This window comes from Gossypium hirsutum, chromosome D12, assembly GCF_007990345.1.
Source record: "Gossypium hirsutum isolate 1008001.06 chromosome D12, Gossypium_hirsutum_v2.1, whole genome shotgun sequence".
Lineage (NCBI taxonomy): Eukaryota > Viridiplantae > Streptophyta > Magnoliopsida > Malvales > Malvaceae > Gossypium > Gossypium hirsutum.
In genome coordinates, this window is record NC_053448.1 from 4,172,178 (window position 1) to 4,186,827 (window position 14,650).

The following is a 14,650-nucleotide window of genomic DNA, read 5'->3' on the forward strand; positions in this document are numbered from 1 at the left end:
TAATAGGACCTAGTTGTAAAAGTCTTAGAAACACAAAAATTAGAAGAAAAAGAAAAGAATTAACTCACTTGGTGTAAAAATTATGAAAAAAAAGCTTGAAGAAACCCTTAGGACGTTTTTTGGCTGATGAGAATGCAGAAAAATAAAGAGAATTTCTAGATATTCCACTTTAGTCCTAACATTTAAAGTAAATTTTGCAATATTCCAATATTACCCTTAATTCTTCAATTCTCCTGATTTTTCTCAGCTTATGCCGCCCAAAATATCTCTTTTTGGGCTTATTTACAATTTATGTCCCTCCTCATTTAGCAATTGAGCTATTTAATCCTTCTAGTAACTTTTACATATTTTTCAATTTAGTCCTTTTCACTTAATTGACTACCCAAACATTAAATTTTTCTAACTAAATTTTAATACCATATTACTAACACTTCATAAATATTTGTAAAAATATTTTTGACTCGATTTTACAAGATCGAGGTCTCGATACCTTATTTTTACCCAATTTCTTCAATAATTTCTTTTTCTAACTAACCACTAAATCGGTAAAATTTTTCTATCTATATTTTTATACGATTTTCCTATCATATCAATATTCATGCAAAAATATTAAAATAAATTTCTCTTTAAATCAAATTTGTGGTTACGAAACCACTATTTCGATAACCTTGAATTTGGGCCATTACAATGGTAAGCATGCTAAGTGGTTGTGACATTGTTCTATGTATGCTCTAAAAGAGTAGTAAAAATGTGCAGAAAATGATAACTAAATATGTGTATAATTGTGGATACTTTGGCCTTGTGATATGTTGAGACCGTTGGATATAGTTGGCATGCCATAGGATTTTGTGAGTACTCACCCTTGTGTTGTGATTTGGGGCATTAAGGCTTGGGACAATTTGGAGGGATAAGGGAATGTGCGCTAAGCTCCATTCATTAGGATATGTTGATGTTGGAGAGCAATAGCTTGATGCTACACTTATGGGATGCCTGACTCTTCAAGTCATTGGTATGTTGGTGATCTGTGTATCCAATGTGTGGTGATAGAGCCTATTTTTATGTTTTATTGTCTCAAGTTGTCAAATTATAAATTAACAAATTGTTATGAAATATACTATGTATATAAGTATGTGAGTACGAAGTTAAATGTATGTGTAAACGATGCATAATTAAGTTAGTTTAGCGCAATAGTTGAGTACTTTTGTAATTGTGTTTTAAATACTTTTGTTTAACGTATGATATTGTGTTTAGTTGCGGTAATTCTAATCAGTCACTAAGCTTGTTAAGCTCACACACTCCTTTCTAAACCATTGCAGATAATTAGCATTTTTGGTGTGAGCGGTGCTGCTCAAGGAAGAGATCCAAGTTAGGCTGTAATAATTTTGAGTAGGTGACTTTGACATTTTTTTTCAACTTTTGGGAATAATGGCAATGTGATTAGAACCTTGGCTGGTTATTGTTATATTTTTGTTGGTTTATTAATCTTTGGACTTCTAGAGTTTTGTTTGGATGTTATCATTATTTTATTGGTGTTTATTTTGTTTTGAATAGTTAAAGTATTTATGTTGCTTTGGACAATAATTATGGTCAAATTGATGTAGGATATTATGTTTGATGATGAATGTTGAGGAGGAAAACGCTTGAGTTTGAATGTTGCCTTGATTTGCTGTGTTTTTTCGAATTGTACAAGGGTATTAATATTTGGGGCATAAGTATCGATACCTCAATGTTGGAACGAAAGTGTAGGAAAACAATAACTCAATTTGATATCGATACCCTTTCATAAGTACCGATACTCGAGTTAAAAATACTGATACATGTGCCCAAGTATCGATAAAATGTTTGGTTTCAAATTTTGAGGAAAAATAGTATGCTAAAATGGTACCAACTTTCTTAATGATATCGATACCTGCCTTGATAAATATTGATACCTGTCATTGCGTATCAATACCTACGATGATTTCCTTGTAATTTTTGCTAAATGGTCCTTAAGCTCGTGTTAAACTATTTTTGAGGTCATATGATGTTTGTCTAGCCGTAATCACCTCTGGAAATGCTTAAACTAATAAAAATTATTCTTGCTCGAAGCCATGAGTGCATGTGTAATTGCGAAAATGTTGATTTAACGTCCTATAACTCAGGCCCGACAACCGGGTCAGGTTTACATAAAGTTTGATATGAAATTTCTGAAATTCATGTTTTTAGAGGGCTTTATAGGGATGGAATTGAATTTGAATTGTAGAATAAAGATTGAATTTGAGAGATATAATAGTTTCGATTTTAGGGACTAAATTAAATAAAATATAAAAGTTCAGGGAAATTGTATAAAACAAAATTAAAAGTTCATATGCATGTATTTGACTATTATAAAGTATATGGAATTGATATCTTAAACTTATTTTTTATATAGATTAAGAATCGAACCAACCGGTAGATAACCGAGGAAAAAAAATTATGGATTAGTCCCTGAACTTTCTTCTACTGTTGTTTATATTTGGTAAGTTTATACGGGGTAATTATGTTTATAAATATGCTTAATGCATTTAACTTAATAGCTTATAGCATATTGATTATATTTTGAAATGGTATTGAATTATGCAAAGGTGAGAAAAGAATTGAACTTTAAAAAAATGGCTTGATATGTTGATAGAGCTCGGATGAATGTAGGATAAGATACAATTTGCATGCCAATAGGGTTGATTGCGCGCTAGTACGGGATATGTATAAAAAATTATGTGGAGTAAAAGATTTGACGGAGATGTCACAATTTAAGTTGGCATACTACATTTGTTGCGAATTACCGAGCTTTGCACTACGGTGCCTTGGTGTGGTGTAGTTAACACTCTTTTGAGTCATTTGGTGTGGTGGAGGGATGAAATATTATATGACATGATAATGTTCCTATGGGCTTTGCACTACGGTGCCTTGGTGTGATGTAGTTACATGCGTATTTATATATTATATTTTAATTTATCAGGCTAACTGTTTAAAAGAAAATGTATTGATTGTTTCCACAAGATTTATGGAAATAGATATATTTATATGGCTATTGAAATGTTATATGATTGAACAGAACAAATGATGTGTATATGTTTAACAGATATTTAGAATTAACATTGAAATGAATGGATGGTTAATAGTTTATATGTTCAAAAAGCTTACCTTGTAAATGTGACATGTTGTGACAGGGATATAGATAAATTAATTAAATTCAATGTATATTACTATGAATTGAGGTAAGTTATCATTTTAAATTATATGAACTTACTAATCTTATTTGAAACTTACTTTGGTTCACTTTTTGTAGTTTTCGTTTTACAGAACTGAACTGTCAGATCATCTTGAAGATCACACTATCCAGCCTCTATTTTCGGTATTCTTTTAAATGCTCATTTTAATTATGTGTCATGTAATAGGAGTTGAATTGTATATAAGTGTTTTGTAAAAGTAAAGTGTGATTTGTGTTGCACAAAGTATGTGTGCTTGTTGGTATGTTGATGTGTTTGATCATGGCTTGAAATAGTATCCTTAAATATGGTTATTAAGTTTGGTATGTGATGAAATAATATGAGTATTTGGTAAGTTTGATTATGTTATGCAACGATGGAATATGTGAGATTTTGTTGGAGTATATGGCATAATAGATTGATGTTTGAATTGGATGTTATAAGCATGGCATGTAAAATAGTTTTTGGTGTTAAACTTATAGGTGGTTATATTGGTAAGATGGTTAATGATAAGTGATAGAAATTTGGCATTTTGTTTGTACATATGGCACATGCATAGCTATGTTTTAACTTGGCATGAAATAGAAAGTACTTTGGTATTGATTTATGTTTGTGATGGTGCTTTGAGGCATATTGGTTAGAAGATTAGGAAATGGATATATGATATGTTTTGAGTTGAGTTGGAAATGGCATAATGAAGTATGTGACTTGTTTGTATTAATGTTTAACGTTTAGGTTATTAAACTTGGTGAAGAGGGAATTCTATATGATATGGATAATTAGTATTGTAATTGGTTAATTCATGTTTTGGCATGATTGTTGGTTGGTTCTTGTACAAGTTGTGTAGCCATTTAGGCATTACTTGATTCATAGGCTTATCTGGTACATGATGAACAGTTAAAATGACACATGATTGTTCCACATTGGCTAGCACACGGACATGTACTTCACACGGGCTGGCCACACGCCCATGTGGGTACTGTAGGTTTGGTAATTTTTGAACCACACGATCACACTTAGTTATACAATCGTGTGACCTCTGTTTTCATGTTTGTCATTTGTTTTAAAAGTTTTAATTTAGTCCTTATTCAATTTCGAACTTGTTTTAGAGCTTTCGTAAGCTCGATTAGAACTCAGATTAGTTCATAAGTCATGTTTTGTATGGATTATGAAATGATTAATTGATTTTAAGTCTAAATTGCATGTGATATTCTCAGTTTTCTGTGGTAGCATCTTGTAACTCAGATCCAATGATCGGATCAAGTATGGGGTATTACAGTTTTGAAGTTTAGGAACCAATTTAGAATAAAGGTTATTGTTTATGGATGTCAAGTGTAATTAACTCTTATTAATAATTCAGAGAAAATTAATAAAACGTGCTTTTAGGTAATCTTATATTCCATCAACCAAACATAAAAATTTTAGATTCCAACCAAATGAATCAATGACTTAAACAAGTGAATTATCAAATCAAATTTATCATTTGAAAGAGTTTTCAAATACATAGAGCTTGGAATATAATCATATTGTCAAAAAGATTTAATTTTGACCCGTTAAAATTTTAATTTAACTCAAACAAATTTATTTAATTAAATCCAACTCAAATTTTTGATTTGAAAATTTTTCAAATAAATTTAAAATCACAAAATATAACTTACCTACTCGATTATATTTGATGAAATGCTGACCTTTAACTACAACTACCCCATCCACATTGTGCTAATCAACTGCAAAATATTAATGAGGTTGGTATGTGGAGTTGTCTGAGATGAGTTACTATCATAATTCATATCATATGCCAATGTTAATTTTCCCCCTCAACGAAGCTGGAAGATTCCGTTGTTATAATTATAATAAACTCTGTTGCTTGAACCAATGGCAAACTCACCCGCCCCCGCCAAAAAGGAACTTCGCAAGAACCAATAAGATCAGCTGGATAAGGTTTCTAAGTAGGGGTGTTCATTTGGTTAACCGACCCGAAATAACATTAACCGAATTAACCGACTTTTCAAAATTTTTAATCGTTAACTGAACCGAAATTTTTTCGGTTAATTTGGTCGATTAACCGAATTAACTGAAAATTATATGTTTTTTATTTTTGGTTAAAAATTAACCGAATTGACCGAATTACCTGAATTAACCGAATTACTCGAATTACCCGAATTAACCGAATTAACCAAATTGAATCACTACATAATTAAATTATTTTTAGACTTTTAGACTTTAGTTTTAGTCTTAGTTTTAAAATTTTATTTTTATTTATTAAATTATTTGTAATTTAATTTTATGATTGGGTTGGGTTGGGTAATTGGGTTGGGTTGAATACTTGGGTTTAGATGAATAGTGGGCCTATTTATATATTATAATTTTATTTATTAATTTTTTCGATTAACCGACCGATTAACCGAATTCGATCAGTTAACCGAATTTTTTCGATTTTACCTGAATTTTGCACACCGCTATTTCCAAGTGGTATTTAAATACCAAGTTTTCTAATTATAATTATTATTCGTTAATTGCTCATCAAGTTGTGTTGCAGCTTTTTCATTTCTATTGCTTCAAGTAAAATGATTTTCAGCTGTCACATCATTTTTGTTTAGTAAAACACCAGTCACAATCATTAACCTGCGCTTATTTCTAGTCAAAATAAAGGTTCTAGCGATTCCATCAATTTTATCAAAGCAGCACCGCCACTTTTGGCGATAGTTGCCTTTGGGTAAGGGATAAGAATATTTTTATTTCTCCTCACTCACTCTCAAGGAATGCCCCACTTCCATTTCACTAACCCATGTTTGCTTGCTTTTCTAGCTCTTTTCTTTTTTCTTTCAATCTTCACTTCTAATGCTTTAATAATTCTACTTTTGTTCTTTAAGTAATAACTCATAAAATCACCTCCAACTTTGTCATTTTTTTTCCTTTTCATTTCGTGTTTACATGTTAATCCAATATAAGATGTAATCCGAGACGAAATCAAAGAAACTTTTTAGGGCTGAAATTAGATTATAACTTTTATAATAAAAAAAATATAATTTTATTATTTTAATAGATTATATTTTTATAAATTTTAAAAAAAATTAAATTAATTTTTTATATTTTTAAGAGACCAAAATACAGTTTTACCTTTACTAATTTAAAATTTTAAAAAACTTAAAAGAACTATATAAAAATTTTCATTTTAAGATACCGAGCACTTGCCAACCCCTTGTTTCGCCACCGGATGTAATCAATAATACAAATGTGGCTTAAAAACAAAACAATCGTGAAAGCAAATAAATAAATAAATAAATTAAAATTTATTTTTAATTATTTTAATCATGAAGGAAACGTGTACCGAAAATTTTATGTAGGAAACAAATTGGAAAAAAGAATCTGACCTATAAATTTAAAAAATTATGAAATGGATTCAATTTTAAGATTAATTATGAAAATAACTTGATTTTTACAGTAAATTTGGCGGCACCATCCTAAAAATCCTCTCTATCATTCTTTAATCATTACAAAAAATAAAATAAAAATAACTTTTTTGTGGTGCCTAATAAATTGACGACACCGGACTGAAGCATGTAAGGGCAAAACGTTTAGGGACTTGATGAAGTAATTACCCTTTTTAGATTGGCTTAAAAAGGGTGCCACATGAGAGTATGACTGCACCAAATTAAACTTTTGATCTATTTGCATGTTAAGTTTGTCTCCTTTTGAAATTTAATTTAAAGAACCCTTAAAAGATATAAGAATAACAAAAATAAACCCTTTTCATTTTTTTATCTTTTTTAAAAACAATAAACTTAAAAAACTATATAAAATTATTATTTAAATTATTCAATATGTCCCTCAAAAAATTTGCTCAAGTTTATCTAAATTCAAATATGTTAGGAAATTAATCGAAAATGTTTAAATTTAGATAAACTTGAGCAAATTTTTTGAAGGATATATTTAGGTAATTTAAATAAGAATTATATATGTTTTTGTTTTGTTTTTTAAAAAATAAAAAAATAATAAAGGTTTATTTTTTTATTTTTATATCTTTGAAGGACTATTTAAATTTAATTTCAAAAGAGGATAGACTTAATGTGCAAATAGACAAAAAGTTTAATTTGTGAGTGGCTTTTTTTTTCGCTAATCTAAAAAGGGTAATTACTTTATTAGGTCCCTGAACATTTTCCCTTGCACGCTTCAATCCGGTGCTGTCAATTTGTTAGGCGATACCAAAAAAAAGTTTTATTTTTTATTTTTTGTAATGATTAAAGCATAATCGGGGGAATTTTTAGGGTGGTGCCGCTTCGGAAAGTAGCAACACTCAACTCTACAGTAAAAATCATGTCATTCCCATAATTAATATTGAAATTGAGTCATTTTCATAATTTTTTAAATTTATAAGGTCAAATTTCTAAAAAAACCAAAAAAAACCTTCCATGGTCGATTTTTTCCCTTTCTGGGTGGAAGGAGAGACAAAGATGGGGGAAAGATGAACGAAGATAGCAGATGTGGAAAATTTATTGGTCAACATGACATTAAATTATTGGTTGGAGCAATAGGTGATGTGGTAGGACGTACCTACTTAATCATTTTTCTTGCATAAATGTATGAATTCTTCTCTAAATTATTAGTTGGTATCTGTAATATTTTTTCATCAATTTGGAACTTATATTTTATTTTTTAAATCAATTTGGCCCCTACACTTTAACTCTATAATTTCCATTACCTCAACCCAAATTTCTGTTCAAAAATTTAAACCAACCAATGACGCTTTCCCACGTGTCAAAAAAGAGAGAGTAAAAACTCACATACAAAATTTTTAAAAACATAAAAAAAAACTAAAAAAACCCAAAACATCTTAAAATAAAAAATATATAATTTAATTTTGATAATTATAAGTATAAAAAACTTCAAAAAAATTTTAAAAAATCATAAAATTTTAAAAATGTGTTTGTTTTGAATTTTAGGTTTTTTAAGAATATTTTATATTTTTATGAAATATTTTAATAATTTTATAGTAATTTTTTACTAAAAAGCTCAAAATCCTTTTTAAAAATATTAAAATTTTCGTAAAATGCAAAAAAAAAACCATAAAATTCTTAAAAATTTTCATAAATTCTAGAATTTTCTAGAAACCTTAAATTCCAAACAAATAATTTTTTTTAAAATTAATGAAAATTTTAATTCTTTTTTAATTTTCACATACTTATAATTTATAAAAAAATATTTTTAATGATTTTTAAAAATAGTTTGTGACTTTTTAGTTTTCATAATTTTATAATTTTAATAATTTTGGGATTTTTTATTTAAGTATTTTTTTACTCTTTTGACATGTGGCAATGTGACATTGAGTGGGTTAAATTATTTTAAAAGAAAAATTGAATTGAGGTAACGGGTTGTACAAAATGAAAGTTAGTTCATGGACCAAACTAATAAAAAATAGTACAAGTACCAAAATGATAATTTAACTATAATACAGGGGCCAAAAGAAGTATTAAGCATTTATTAATTTTAGAATCAAATAAGATCCCACTAAAACAACATATTTGAACACTTAATTAAATTTTAATGAAATATAAAATATAAATGATATTTAAAATACATAAGAACATTGTATGTCGGCCTTCAATATATGAAAAATTATATTAATAACGTATTTTTTGTATAAAATATTATAAATTTATATAATTTCTTTTATACATAACTCAACCAACCCTTAATTATTTCTTAAATTATCAAAGAAGATTTGTATTAAAAAAAAGAAAAAAGCTTTTATATTAAAAAGCCTTTAATAAACTATGAAAAAATTAATTAAGTCCTTGTGTTGAATTCACGCCCAATTAAGTCCCTACCGTTAATAAAAAAAATTAATTAAGTTCTTTCGTTAACGGTTTCCGTTAAAAAAAATTGACGAACCAATTAGACAATGACATGTTGTAGCTTCTGGTTTAATATAATATTTTTCCCATAAAAATAGATAAAATATCAGGACAAAATTATAAAAATTATTAAATATTAAAATATTATTATAATTAATATAAGATTATAAAAATGTTAATAGTTATAAAATTTTATAAAATTAATAAAACATATTTAAAATATTATAAAAAACGTATAAAAATTCTTAAAAACTTATAAAAAATAAAAAAAAATAATTGAAAATTATAAAAGTTATTCAAAATATTAAAATCGATATAAACTTATATAAATATATAAAAAAAAGTCATAAAAACATAAATAGGATCGAATCAATCGGTCAGACTAGTTTAACTGAAATCGACAAGTGTACTAGTTCGAAGAAAGTCATTAAATTGATTAACCTGGGAGACGAGCAGTTGAACCAATTTTTTTATTTTTTGATATTTATTTAATTAAATTGGATGAACCAGTTGAATTGATAAACTGATAACCTGATCGGTTCAACCATTGGTCCGATTTTGAAAACCTTAGTTAGAATATTTCATATTGACATATGCTAATAGTTAGATAATTAAAATTTATAAAATTAATGAAAAAAATCAAAATTAAGTATTTCTGGTATAAGATCGGTGATCGAGCCGGTCAGACCACTAGTTTGTCAGTTCGACCAATTAGTTTAGTTTAATTAAATAAAAGATTAAAACATAAAAAAATTAAAAAAAATAGTTCAATCGTTCGGCTCTCAAGTCAACCAATCTAATGGCTTTTTCAAGACTAGTACCCTAGTCGATTTCGGTCTAAGCCGATTTGACTGACTAATCCGATATAGTTCAAGTTTTATGATTTTTTTTATAATTTTTATACATTTATATCAATTTTAATATTTTAAATATTTTTATGATTTATTATAATTGTTTTAAGAATTTTAAACGTTTTTATGAAATTTTAAATTTTTTATTAATTTTTTATAATTTATTAAAGTTTACTAGATTTTTAATAATATTTATAAGTATATGTTAATTTTAATAGTATTTTTAAAAAATATTTTTAATTTTTTATAATTTTTATACTTTTCTTTTTTTATATATTTTTAATATTTTTATGAGAAAATATTAGATTAAATTAAAAGCTACTGTATATTAATTCGTTAAATTTTTAATAGTAAATATGGTTAATGATGAAAATTGTTAACAGGACTTTATTAAATTTCTTTATTAATGATAGACTTAATTTATATAAATTTAATCTAGAATTTTTTTCATATTTTCTTATACATAAGCCTTTAAAAAATTATGAAGAAGATTTTATAATAAATTTAAAATAAAAATAGTAATAAACATTGTGGAGGCAGCCACCAAAGAAGGCCTTAAATTAATGCAGTTAGCAGTTAAAGAAATATTAAACCGTCGGGTGTTGCAAACATCCTTCAAACTGATTAAAAAAGGGACCTTCATGGTCTGCTTTTGGCCTTTTAAGTTTACAAGCAAATTGATACACTCCTCACGTTTTGTGATGGGCATGTGAAACGTCACTGACAAAACCCCAAATCAGTGTCGGCGCTGCTTCACTCACCCTCGTGAATCCACCCTTCCTACTAATGCTACTATTTGGCATTATAAAATAAAGCACAAAACCAACCCCAAAGGGAAGAACCACCACCACAGTTCCACTTCCAAGCCATGAGACCCTCATCTCTTCTTTTCCTTTATCTTATTTTTTTCCATGGGTTTTCCCCTTTGGTTGAATCCAGCTACCTTGACTACGCCGACGCACTGTCGAAATCCATTCTGTTTTTCGAAGGCCAACGCTCGGGTTTTTTGCCACAAGATCAACGTATAGGATGGAGGGGTAACTCGGGATTGAGCGATGGGTGGATGTACAACACGGACTTAACCGGCGGATACTACGACGCCGGTGACAATGTCAAGTTCGGGTTCCCGATGGCGTTCACCACCACAATGTTGGCCTGGAGTGTGATTGAGTTCGGAGATTTAATGCCGCCGAATGAGCTGAGGAATGCGCTTGTGGCGATTCGTTGGGCCACTGATTATTTACTCAAAACTGTGTCTCAGCCTAACCGGATTTTCGTTCAGGTATTAATCACCTAAATTTTATTGTTCTGCCAGTGCCTGCCTATGTCCTTTCTGTTTGGGCTAGGGCAATATGGAAACTTCAGTTCACTGCCATTTACGTAGGTAATGGCTCCAATCATGGTTGTCGTTTTCAAACCAAATTTCCCTCTGCAAATCTCACTTTTTTCTTTCTTGGGATGCGCATTTGGTTGTAGATCATGGGAGCCGGTATTACTCTTTAGAAAACAAAAACTCGAGTTTGGGAAAGATAGATTAGATTAAACATCGAATTCCATGTTTGTTTTAACTGTTGAAAAGACAAAAAAAACTAATGCTTATTTTTTTAGTAAAATATATAAAAGATAGATTAGATCACGTGCGTCTCTATAATTACAAATAAAGAAATTAGATGATGATGTTTAATATTTGATGCTGGGGTGTACTGTTAATGCTAAGTTGGAATCTAAGACCACTGTCTCCTTTTTTAAGCTTTTTTTCTTTTTTAAAGACATTGAATTGGATGGGTCAAGTTTATCGGTCCCCATCGTCCTTGATGTTCCATATAGATAGGATGTGTAGCGTCTCTCACGCGCTCTATGCTACCACTTAAGGTTGGGGATCCAAATATAGACCATAGCTGTTGGGAAAGACCGGAGGATATGGACACGGCCCGGTCTGTTTACGCTGTGGATGCACCGAACCCAGCTTCCGATGTGGCAGGTGAAACGGCGGCCGCTCTCGCAGCTTCATCAATGGCGTTCAGATCAGTAGACGCAGGATATGCGGATACGTTGTTACGGAATGCTGTTCAGGTTTTCCAATTTGCCGATAATTTTAGAGGTGCTTATAGTGACAATGCTCACATTAGGGACGGTGCCTGCCCATTTTACTGTGATTTTAGCGGATACCAAGTAAGTAGAAATAATTTAAAAGAAACATTAGCAAAAATAGATTCGAATTGGCTTAATTTGATTATGTGATTTACATAGGATGAATTGCTATGGGGAGCAGCATGGTTAAGAAGGGCTTCACAAGACAATTCCTACCTTAGTTACTTGGAAAACAATGGGAAAACCCTTGGTGCTGATGACAATATTAATGAATTTGGGTGGGACAATAAGCATGCTGGATTAAACGTTCTTGTCTCCAAGGTTAACCCTCAGTTTCTTTCTTTCTTTCAAGTTTCAAGCATTGAATCAGTAGTTTGTATGTTGAATTAGGGTGTTCCCCTGTTTTCAGGAAGTGCTAGATGGAAACATGTACACTCTTGAATCATACAAAGCCTCAGCTGATAGCTTCATGTGCACATTAATCCCCGATTCATCTTCATCCCATATCGAGTATACCCCTGGCGGCCTCATCTACAAGCCCGGAGGCAGCAATTTACAACATGCTACCACCATTTCATTCATCCTCCTCGTTTACGCTAAATACCTCGATCGGACTTCACAAACCGTAAACTGCGGGAACGAATTCGTGTCTCCGGTTTTGCTTCGGATGCAAGCAAAGAAACAAGTTGATTACATCTTAGGTGAGAACCCGATGGGATTATCGTACATGGTTGGTTATAGCAACTATTTCCCGCAACGGATTCATCATCGTGGCTCTTCACTACCCTCGGTTAAAGATCATCCTGGGTTCATTGCTTGCAAGGACGGTTCCATTTATTTTAATTCAACCAACCCTAACCCGAATGTTTTGGTTGGTGCAATAGTGGGAGGGCCTGGAGAAGATGATGTTTATGGCGATGATAGAGCTGATTTTAGGAAATCAGAGCCCACTACTTACATCAATGCACCATTTGTTGGTGCTTTAGCTTACTTTGCAGCCAATCCCAATCCTAGTTAGCACCAAATCCAACTACATTTTGTACATATTTCATGATCTTTTTAGAAGCTGGAAAAAGGTCTCTCATCTTGAGTGAAGCAAAAGAGGGAAGAGGCTAAGCCAGTTCACCATCTTTTCTTATTATTACTACTATTGTTATAATTTTAAATATTGAATCACAAGAACTCCTTGTGATTTTTCTAGAAAGAATCTTTACATTTTATTCATAAATTAGACATGAAGCTAAATTTGTGAATATAGGGTTTCTTTTTGTGAATTGAAAATGAGATGTGAGTAAGACCATTGGACCACCTAATTGGTTGGCATAACAAAACTTTGTAGGATACTTGGGAACATCAAAAGCTGATTAATGAAAGAGTTCCTCCTACTAATTAATCCCCCAAAATTCTTACGTATGCTCATATTTCCTTTTTAAAAACAAAATTAACTCATGTATCAATATTTTTGCATTCCATACTTTAAAAACATTTATATATTCGAATTGGATCAGATGTAATGATCCGGCTGGCTCCATCTAAGATTAACCTACCGCATGGACTTCCAAGTGTAGATATATAACATATTGTAATGAACCAACCATCTTTTTGTCCCTGTCCTACAGCAGTTGGGGCATTGATTTTATGTGTCACCTACCATGATTTATGTACAATCGAAGACTGATTATCATCCCCATCGGCCCATATTCATGTTTCCCTTTCTCTTTTTACTCCAATAGTCTTACCTGCCATCTTAAATGGTCTCACAGCCTTGCCGGCAGAAAACAAGCACACCGTGTAGATCCGTAATACATAGCGTTGCATTTCCTCATTATTATGTAGCTCTCAGTCTTTTAGGAAGTTAATCCTAATCAAAGGTCCCATCTCCATCGGGTAGACATGTGATGGTATGGTCGAAATACCTGTGACAATGTTACCTAATTTCTGTCTTTACATGTTTTCTCAATAATAATGGTAGGGGGCCTTGTTTTCTTTTTGGTTAATCATTGTCTTTTATTTACCAAATGATTTTGTTTTAGCCAGACAGGTTTCAATTAATTTAAATGTTGGTTCAAGTCCATTTTTTTGGGTTGCAATTTAGAAACAACAAATCTTGTCCTAAGTGTAAAACTGGAACCGATGAGACAACCAAATTAAAACTTTGAACTCCATTAATGAAACATTCTTCATTCTATACATGTCAGAATTTTAGTTGTTAATGAATGATTGCTTGTATTAAAGAGGAACATGTGATGATCTTATTATATAAAACAGATGATTAATGACTAATCACATGCTTGCCAATATAGAATCACGAGGGTGAGGGACTCACTTGTTGCTCAGATAAGTTTAGATCGCATGTTACGTAGTTATTTATTTATGTAATTACAGCTGTTTTCATTTTCATACATGAAAATGGTGAATGGTGAGGAAGCTTGTTGAAACCAGCAGGCAAACTAAATTTTTATATGCTTGATTGTGGAACCATGAGAATTTATACAAAATTACTAAATAATTTTGGGTGTGTATTTTTTTTAAACAAAGTGAAATTAAGCAAACTAGGTTTTGATTTGATGGTAAAGTTGAAGAGTAGGGAATTTTGAATTTGATGTTTGAATCTCATCCTAGGTAG

At 30.4% G+C, this 14,650-nt stretch overlaps 1 protein-coding gene across 2 annotated transcripts; it reads left to right on the forward strand.

Moving 5' to 3' along the window:
• Positions 1 to 10,519: 10,519 nt before the first annotated feature.
• LOC107902031 (endoglucanase 24) lies at positions 10,520 to 13,224 on the forward strand. 2 transcript variants are annotated; one of them, XM_016828256.2, is made up of 4 exons: positions 10,520 to 11,215; positions 11,761 to 12,105; positions 12,184 to 12,345; positions 12,434 to 13,224. In XM_016828256.2, exons 1-4 carry the CDS (start codon positions 10,802 to 10,804, stop codon positions 13,040 to 13,042), a joined length of 1,530 nt encoding a protein of 509 aa, XP_016683745.1. In that variant the 5' UTR covers positions 10,520 to 10,801; the 3' UTR covers positions 13,043 to 13,224. The 2 variants fall into 2 exon arrangements, with proteins under 2 accessions (XP_016683745.1, XP_016683746.1); XM_016828257.2 differs by having other exon boundaries at positions 10,523 to 11,215; positions 11,806 to 12,105.
• The last annotated feature ends 1,426 nt before the right edge of the window (positions 13,225 to 14,650 follow it).

Excerpts from the sequence above, each read along its gene's own strand:
- LOC107902031 (XM_016828256.2), top strand. The coding sequence starts at position 10,802 with ATGAGACCCTCATCTCTTCTTTTCCTTTATCTTATTTTTTTCCATGGG. Across the intron at positions 12,106-12,183 it reads GTGATTTTAGCGGATACCAA|GATGAATTGCTATGGGGAGC; the intron begins GTAAGTAGAAAT and ends TGATTTACATAG. Across the intron at positions 12,346-12,433 it reads TAAACGTTCTTGTCTCCAAG|GAAGTGCTAGATGGAAACAT; the intron begins GTTAACCCTCAG and ends CCCTGTTTTCAG.